A 9,482-nucleotide genomic window follows, 5' to 3' on the forward strand; every position below is an offset into this window, starting at 1 on the left:
ATCCGTGACCATCTTGATGACCGGTACGGCACGTGCTGCTGAGTACGCGAGCGAGACGGAAAAAGGACAAAAAGAAGAAGAAGAAGAAGGAGCAGGAGGAAGGAGGAAGGAGGAAGAAAAAAAATGAAAAGACTCTCCTCTTGGTACTTTTCATCGAATCACGACGATCCGGATAAACTCGATAACGGTGTTGTTCCATTAAATCCACTATGATATTTCTAATACGATTGACCTCCTAAGTATCTTTCTCTCTCTCTTTCTCTCTCTTTCTCTGTCTTTCTTTCGGATCAATACGGTGAATTGGATCTATCGATCGTATTCGTAACAGGCTATTAACTTTTCACGGAATGTTCTTCAACATTCCTTTATCGAACGAATCATTCCTTCCAACGAATCAACGAATCGTGAAGACGAGGTCAAGTTTAAGAGGATTCTTTCGAAGAAACGGTCTATCTGTCTTCATGACGAATGACTCCTTTCAACGATCGAATCGTATCCGATAGTAAATCTTGTCTATTACGATCTCACGTAGGACGCGTTTAACAGTTCCGACGTTATTATTATAATACTTTTATGTTTATATTTCGTGATTATGTTTAAGAAATCGATCGTCTTGAAGGAAGTCAACGATCTTTGGTAGACGGCCATTGACTCGCGCGAATATTAATTCTTTAAAACGCGTTCGCTCGCACACGTGCTTGTCTCTTTTTCTCTTTCCCTCTCTCTTTCTCTTTTTTTGGACGGACCCTTTAGAGGATGGTCACTTACGTCACTCGAGCACGTAATACAATAAATACGAAGATGTTACTCTGGTGCTTCTTAAAAGGAGAAAGAAATAAGGAACGAAAAAATACAGCGTGTCGATCTTGCGGCCTTGGTAATGTACAACATCGTTATTCTCTCTTTCTGTCGCTCATCTCACGATATTTATGTTACGTCGGTCAATCGATTTTATGATGTATATTATCTCTTTTTTCTTTCTTTTTTTTTTGTATCGAACACGTTTCGAAAATATCTTTCTTTAATGGTTAGGAGACCATTTCCAAGTTAAATTCAAAGACCTTCTTTCTGAGAAACTTCTATTCGCATAGATCCACTCTATGATTTCACGGCAAGCGGTGCGTTTATAATCTTACAGCATCGCGGAAGAGCGTGACAAATATCACTCGGCATACTCCGGTTCCGTAATAATTCGTAATCTCGATTGAAACGAACGAGATAACACCTTATTTCCTAGGACATCGACTTCAACCGGATTATCAGACCTTGACGACCTTAGGTCATTGTCTCGAGGAATTATTTGATCTCAAATATATTTGCATACCGTTGTTTATTCAAGAAAAAAAAAAATATATATATACACACGAAAAATACTATGGCAAGTTCTGACTTAACAATTTTTTATCGTCAAACGATAACTTCTCCAAATCGATACTTTCTCCAATTTCTAAACTGTCTCGAATACACGCGTTAATACTTACCTATAACGTTAACAAATCAATTCTCCGAAATATCTTATTGTCGATGAGCGACGGTGTCGCGTGATCGGAGAGACCATTATTTTCTCAAAGACGCATCGAATGTGACGCGTCCGTAAACTGTTGACTGAATTTCTTTTCTCCATTTTTTCTCCTCTTTTTCACGCATTCCACTAACGCGAGCGGTTGGTACCGTTAACGGGGAATTGCCATCCAAGGAGTTAAATTTATTACACGTACGGGTTATTGGACATTGAATCGCGACGCTTGGTTGGCTATATCTCTTTCTCTCTCTCTCTCTCTCTCTCTTCTCTTCTCTTCAAGAACATGCATGCGAACGCAAGGAAAAAAGAATAATAATAACGTAATAGCCGAGTCAACGAGTCAGGAAGGTATAGCCTCGTTTAAAGAGATCACGATTGATGGGTCGTTTGATCGTATCGATCGATTCACATCGATAAAGATCGCAATACTCTTCACGTAAATCGTTCACAAAGATTTTAATCGTGGCAAACGTTTACGAAATTATGTCATTTTACAGAGCGACTATTACTTTCCACCACGATCGACATGGTCAAGGGTAGCGCCACATCCAACGAAAAAACAAAATGGCAACTCGACGTGGAAGATCGGCAGCGCGATGCTGATAATCTCGGCGATGCTCGTCTTAATCGCGGTACTTGCGATCGCTGGACTTGCACTTTGGTTGGGTGGTAAGTTTTTCTTGGTATCGCTTTTGTTATTGTTATTTTTATCGAGCATTTTCTTTTTCTTTTCTTTTCTTTTTTTTTTTTCTTCTTTTTTAATGTCACGCGATCAACGTGACATATTATACGAAAGAAACGAAAATTAAAACCGTTCGTGTTTCAGCTTTGAGGAACGATTCCAAAAACGGTTAGTATCATTGTCAAAATAAGATCTGTTAGAAATCTGTTAGGAATTCAACAAGGATAAATGATTTTCTATTGATTTTCAGCGATCGTTGGATTCTATTGCAATTTCAGAGTAATTAAGGGAGAAAGGTATAATCCGATGTTGAAGTTGAACACGAGTATGGTGTTTCGAGATAAGGAAAGAAAGTACAAAAATATTGTAAGATATCAGAATTTTAATAAATACGAAGATAATACGTAAACTGGATTATGGATCAGTTAAGTACGAGATATTGTCGTTGTTCTTTCAGTTCGAATTATTGTTCAGGAGAAGCGTTTTGAGTCCAGCTTACAAGCAAACGATTATAGACAAATTTGAGAATGGTACTCTTAAGGTTTTCTTTAGGCTATACTTGGACAGAAGGAAGATACCGAGATCCATCACGAATATCGAGGATACGATCGAGGATATAATAGCGAAGGAAACTTATTCGTTGTCCTCTTTATTCAAGGATCTGGAATTAGATCTCGCCAGTATAAACGTCAAACGTAAGCAACGACATAGATAAATATTAACACATTTCTAATACGTCAACATTTTTATCGTTTATCACTCGATCGTTGTTATCGAAATCTTGCATTTGATTACGTAGGAATAAGTCAGGAGGTCACGACGAATCAGAAACAGACGAATCAGCAGAGAAACGCGATGATAACGAAAAATGGTCTCCTACGACCGAACAGAACGAGTCCTCTTATAACAGGCACTAAACCAAAGTCTAAACCAACGAAGATAGAATCTAGCGAACCTGAAATCGATTTCAATAATATTCCAACGATTCAAGGAACATACAAGGCGACGAAGATCAACGAAACTATGAAGAATTCAACTAAAGTAGATGTTAGGGTCGAGTCCAATGTTAAAAACGTTAGTAAGATTTCGCAGTTGGGCGAAGTTGTAAAAAGTACTGTTTCGAAGATCGAAGATACCACGAAATTAGAATTAACTTCTGCGCAACCAATTTCTACCACGACGAAGCAGAGAACAACGAGTAGGATCGGGACAACGACTGAGACCGTGGATCTTCAAAAGGAAGTTACGTTATCTTCCATCAAAGTATCGTCTACCACTCCAAACACAACCAGTGTGGTCTTGAAAGATTTTCACAAGCCAGATTTTGAAACGTCACCTTGGAAACCAATAGTTCCTGCATACGTTAACACTGAACTCAAATTATTGCCGGAAACTACGATATCGACAGGGATCAGTGGTATAGATTCGACTATCAAGAGTCCATCGTACGACATCCAGGACAAGGTCATTGACAGTACGAATTCAAAATTACCTAATCGAATTCCTGAAAGTTTAGATCCTTTGAATACGCGCATCGATGTACCGGGTATGAGCACACTGGACGAGGAAGATATCGATTTTCCGCACGACAGAATCGTACCCGAGGATATGGTGAATTTTAGGGTAAACGGTAAATTCAAGAACAAGATTCCAGGATTGATGGACGATGGTAACGTGTTTACAGCACCGACACCTGCGGCTGAAACTTTCAACAGACCGAGCATCGAAGTGTCTGGTCAATTACCATCCGAAACTTATGATCTACGATTGAGTACCTCTTCGGAATTAACAAAAACGGATGCTGCGAAACAACATTATTATCAGACGATCGACCAGGCTCAGAAAATAGAACTGGTGAACTCGACGAACGAGGCAAAGGAAAGTCCCTCGTCGACGACGAGTTCCGTAGCTTCCAAATGGAATCTTCAAACAACCAAATCTAAGCCTTCCTTGGAAGAGGAATCGGATGGTGTATCTGGAATCGGTATCGCTGAACCTGTTCCCGACGTAGAAGAAAATCTTGAAACGAGAAGTCGATTCACTGGGATCGAGGCACTCGACAAAGAACAAAACGACGCTTTACGCGACAGAAAGGTCGATCAGAGACCGATTTACACGAGCTACCGAAGTCCCGATCTAAGTGATAGCGCAGTTAGGCCTAGCCTCATAGAAAATCCTGGAACTTTAAAACCCTTTCGACATACCATTCCTGTTGACAAGATTACATCGGCAATTGCTTCGGAAGATGATAACGAAAGACTTCCATTGATATTGCCCAATCAGGATACTAAAGTCTCATCGATCGTTAATACCAACGATAACAAACATATCGAGAAGGCAGAGCTAAAGGATAAGTGGATAACGTCAATGAATATCAAAGAAGCTACCGAAATGATTAACGCTGATCGAGAAAGTCCAAGTTCAGAGTCGTCTGTTAAAATCGCAAAAATTGAATTGGTCGAACCAACGAAACCAACGAAATCGAATGGCGGAGAAATGATAGATGACGAGAAGGTTCTTAAACTAGGTACGACCGAAATTTATTCGGAGATGTTACATCCACCTTACAACAATGGACAAAAATTGATCATGAAAGACGAAGAAAGTAAAGAAGTTATACCGGAGAGGCTAACGTCAAATGTTTCGAGAAATTCTACCTTCATCGAAGTGGACACTGTGCAACATGTACCTAACCAAACGGACGAAGAAAGTACGAATGATTTTGAAAATGAAAATCCAGCGAATAGAGGAGAAAATGTTTCGGGTAACGCTCACTTGACTACTACATCGGGTACACGTAAAAAAATCTACAATGACACGTTGAAAGCCTACGTCGTTGAAAATTTGGTGACTTTAGCACCTGCTAAAAGCAACACTGGAGTTGGCAGGCCTATCAGGCCAAGACCTAAAATTGATAATGAGAAAACCATGAAAACTTCAGAAAAAACGTTCGCAAACAAAAATCCCGTGGAACGACTAGACGAAACAGCGTTACTGGAGCAATTGTTTGGCCTCCAAGGTTTAGAAAGAGACAACAACAAACGTAATTCCAATCTTTCGAACGGAGATCTCGTCGATGGTAACGAATCGAATAATGGAACAAATTTTCCCGATAAGAAAAATACTCACATCGAACAGATCGTCGAGGTTGTAACTTCAGTTAGTACCAAAATATCGTCCAAACAAAATCCTGATCGAGTTGTCCTCAGATTCGTCGTAACCAATTCAACTTCTCCTCCTATAATTCATTCCGACTCTAATACGAAATCTGAGAAACTCTCGTTAGAAAACACGGAAGAAAAACGTTCGTTCAAGGAAGAAAATCTAAACGCCGATCCGATAACGATACAAACTTCCGATAGAAAAATTTCGACGTTAGAAGAGGATCGATTTCTTCTGGATAAATTGAAACAACTGGCGGAAGTGAGAACCCATGACAAACCTAACGTGAAGATTCTTAAAAATTCATCGAACGTTTCTCTAGAGAATCCGGATTCTGAAATTAAAGAGGGATCGCCGTCGGATGATCAAAGACTCTTACAAAATTTTGATGAATTGAAAAAGATCGCGGACGTAGCAATGGGAAACGAAACGTTGAAAAACGGCAGTGCCCTGTTCACGTTGAGTCGGGACGGCGTAAGGATTCTCACCAAGATAATGAACAAGGTCGACGATGGTTTAAATCGTCAAGTGAATCTAACGAGCGAAGAAAATCCTGAATTCATGCCTGGTAATAACTGATAGAAACTATTCTGGATTATTTCAAAAGATCGCTCCTGGATCATCCGAATCATTGACGAAGATCGTATATTTTTCACAGATAACTGTCAAGGCTTCCAGTGCAACGACGGCAAATGTTTGCCATCCAGTGCGAGATGCAATATGCTTGGCGAATGTCCGAATTCGGAAGACGAGGCCAGCTGTACCTGCGCGGATTTTTTGAAGGCACAACTTCTACATCAAAAGATATGCGATGGTACAGCGGACTGTTGGGATTATTCCGACGAAAAAGATTGTGGTGATTAGAGCTAATCGATATCCTCTCAAAATAATCATTGCATTCGCCTAAAAAAGACTTAAAAAACTGTCTCATTTCCGTGTTGACAGATTGGTGTGTCGAGGGTCAGTTCGTTTGCGGTAACAGCAGGTACTGTGTGGATCAGAGCAAGGTTTGCGATGGTTTCCGAGACTGTCCTACTGGAGAGGATGAAAAGAAATGTGCTGCACTGATCGAGGAATACGTTGAGGATAATAAAAAAGTTAGTGACGGGTTAAATGATAAAAGCATTATTTTGGGAAGTAAAAATGAAAGGGACGACGTCTTCGTCAAGTCGGAAGATTATTCGTACGATTCGGAAACCAATCGAGATGTCCCGTTCGATCAAGAAGCAGTGGAATCCACCTTATCGAAAACAACCGCCCTTCCTGGTTCCTTTGACTTCCCATTGAGCAGAGAAACTTATGGGTCTGTCGTAGAAACGACTATTTTACCGGACGAACCTACGAACTCTCCGAATCTCGTATCAGGAAGAGAAATATCTTTGAATTTGAGAAACGGTCTCGTTGACGGAACGTCTTTTCACGCGAAAGAAGATTCTCTGATTACCTCCACGCAAGGATTTAGAAAAGAATTGAATGGTTACAACGACAAGGGTTACTTAAATATTAGAAAGAATGGAAAGTGGGGGAAACTTTGTATAAATTCGACGAACAATTTTCGTCAGGAAAAACAGACTACCTGGAGCATCGAGGATCTTGGTAGAGCAGTTTGCAAAGCAATCACGTATCAGTAAGTTACTTGTTTATTACTCGTTTATTTTCTTTTTTTTTTTTTTTAACACGAAAACATTAAAAAAGAAACAACGAAATTTTTCTATCTTATCAGAGATTACGAGAGAGTCGAGAAAGTCCTGGATGAAAATCCATCGTCCGGCAATTCTTATTACGTACTGTCATTTAACGAAAAACCGTCCGACAAAACCGTGTTGACCTTCAAACCGTCCAACTGTCCGAGCGGCGAAGTTCTCAAGGTCAAGTGCAAGAACCTCGAATGTGGAATAAGGACACAGGCTCCGTCGCAAGCCAGGTATATCCATTGAACCAGTTTTTCGATAATTATATACCAAAAGAAGAGAAATACCTACGTGTACATCGATCGTTAAATTCGATATACGTGTTGTACAAAAATCGAATTCTATGAACCAACTGGATTCACTGAAGCAGATTGCACGTTTCTCGACGTTCCAGGATCGTCGGGGGCGGCAGTTCATCGGCAGGAAGCTGGCCGTGGCAAGTAGCTCTCTACAAGGAAGGTGATTATCAATGCGGAGGAGCTCTTATCAATGACAAATGGATTCTCTCTGCAGCCCACTGCTTTTATCGGTAAGCCTTGACAATTTCTCCTTACCTATCGTGATTTGTTGACCAATCGGGAACCAAAGTGCTTGCTACATTTTTCAACGAGATAATAAAATGGATAAGTTTGAAGCGTTTCGTATTTATTCAGGCTCTTATAAAAGCAAGCAATGTCTTAGAACGATAAAAGAAAAAAGAAAGAAAGAAAGAAGGAAGGAAAGAAAGAAAGAAATAACGATACGAACGATGAACTGAGAGAAGAAATAATTTCTCTCTCTCTCTCTCTCTCTCTCTCTCTCTTCGAATCAACGCAAAAATTATATATTATTTTAGCGCTCTCGACGAATATTGGGTTGCGAGAATAGGTGCTACGAGAAGAGGAAGTTTTCCAAGTCCGCACGAGCAACTTTTACGGTTGGATCACATCGTCCTTCATCCGGATTACATCGACAACGGATTCATAAACGACATAGCTCTTCTCAGACTCGAAAGATCGGTTACGTTCAGTGATTACGTGAGACCGGTATGTCTTCCACAGAACGAACCAAAAAGTGGGACCACTTGCACTGTCACTGGTTGGGGACAATTGTTTGAGATCGGTAGAATATTTCGTACGTACTCATAATCTCATATCTATACGTATAAATGCAAGTCTTTACAACGATATATATATATATATATATATATATATATATATATACACATTTTTTGTTCAACAGCTGATACTTTGCAAGAAGTTCAATTACCTTTGATATCAACGGAGGAATGTCGAAGAAAAACAATCTTCTTACCATTGTACAGAATCACATCGGGAATGCTTTGTGCTGGATTAAAAGATGGCGGACGGGATGCGTGTTTGGGTGACAGTGGTGGTCCTCTGGTTTGTTCAGGATCGGACAATAAATATACCATTCATGGTAACATCTCAATACTTCCTTACGCGCAACCCAATGATATCTTATAAGAATTCTAAGATGACTTCGTTTTATTTATTTAGGTATCACGTCAAACGGGTATGGTTGTGCCAGACCCGGAAGGCCTGGCGTTTATACGAAAGTCCACCATTATCTATCGTACATCGAACGTATTATCACTTCGAAAAACGACGTACCATCCTCGATAGCCTCTTGTAAAGGACACAGATGTCCTTTGGGCGAATGCTTACCTAAATCCCGAGTGTGCAATGGATTCCTCGAATGTTCCGATGGCAGCGACGAACGTGATTGCACGACGACTTTCCGATAAAAAGACTGACGATACTTATATAATTTTAGAATTCCCATAGATCCTTTGCCGATTCGATTTCGTCATTTTACGAATCGATAAGATCGTTGTTCAAACGACAAGATCGATCGATGTATCCGGGTGAAAATGCAAAACGTATTTTTTCGTATTCACTCGACGAAACGATTCAGTTTGAGTAAATGCAAATTTTTTTGTCTTACTTCTTTTTCTTTCTTTTTTTTTTTTTTTTTTTTTTTTTTTTAATGTAAAAATATAACAAAAAACTAAGCTTGAACTTTTCGATATAAAGAGAGAGAGAGAGAGAAGAAAAAACTTCTACTTATGAATTTCTTTTTTTTTTTTTACTTCTCATCGATTTCTCCATTAAATACGATTGCATTTAATCAAACGACTGAAAGTCGAGAGACTCGACGCGATTATTCTCGTCTCTTTTCTTTCAGGAAGATAATCGATCGAAGAGAAGAACTTTCGTATTTCTAGACTAATTAAGAAAGTTTAGAGATAACGTAGAGTCGTCGTCATCGAATCGATCTTATATTGATCAGACATTTGAATTAGTGACACTCGTTAAAAATCATGAAGTCACGTTATTCGAATGTTCCAGTCTCTAAGATAGTTTTTTGAATATTTAGATTTTGTATATATCGTATGTAGAAAGAGAGAGAGAGAGAGAGAGAG

At 39.5% G+C, this 9,482-nt stretch overlaps 1 protein-coding gene across 1 annotated transcript in view; it reads left to right on the forward strand.

Annotated features, from left to right (window-relative positions):
* Positions 1-9,038, forward strand: part of LOC122631607 — a 23,984-nt gene extending 14,946 nt beyond the window's left edge. Inside the window, exons 2-13 of the mRNA XM_043817520.1 lie at positions 2,020-2,191; positions 2,349-2,372; positions 2,455-2,570; positions 2,662-2,899; positions 3,004-5,934; positions 6,025-6,222; positions 6,312-6,993; positions 7,090-7,290; positions 7,452-7,586; positions 7,893-8,170; positions 8,279-8,476; positions 8,557-9,038. Coding sequence (XP_043673455.1) covers positions 2,020-2,191; positions 2,349-2,372; positions 2,455-2,570; positions 2,662-2,899; positions 3,004-5,934; positions 6,025-6,222; positions 6,312-6,993; positions 7,090-7,290; positions 7,452-7,586; positions 7,893-8,170; positions 8,279-8,476; positions 8,557-8,804 — 5,421 coding nt within the window. The 3' untranslated portion in view covers positions 8,805-9,038. The remainder of the gene's footprint in view (positions 1-2,019; positions 2,192-2,348; positions 2,373-2,454; positions 2,571-2,661; positions 2,900-3,003; positions 5,935-6,024; positions 6,223-6,311; positions 6,994-7,089; positions 7,291-7,451; positions 7,587-7,892; positions 8,171-8,278; positions 8,477-8,556) is intronic.
* The last annotated feature ends 444 nt before the right edge of the window (positions 9,039-9,482 follow it).

The sequence above is a fragment of the Vespula pensylvanica genome, chromosome 9, assembly GCF_014466175.1.
Source record: "Vespula pensylvanica isolate Volc-1 chromosome 9, ASM1446617v1, whole genome shotgun sequence".
NCBI lineage: Eukaryota > Metazoa > Arthropoda > Insecta > Hymenoptera > Vespidae > Vespula > Vespula pensylvanica.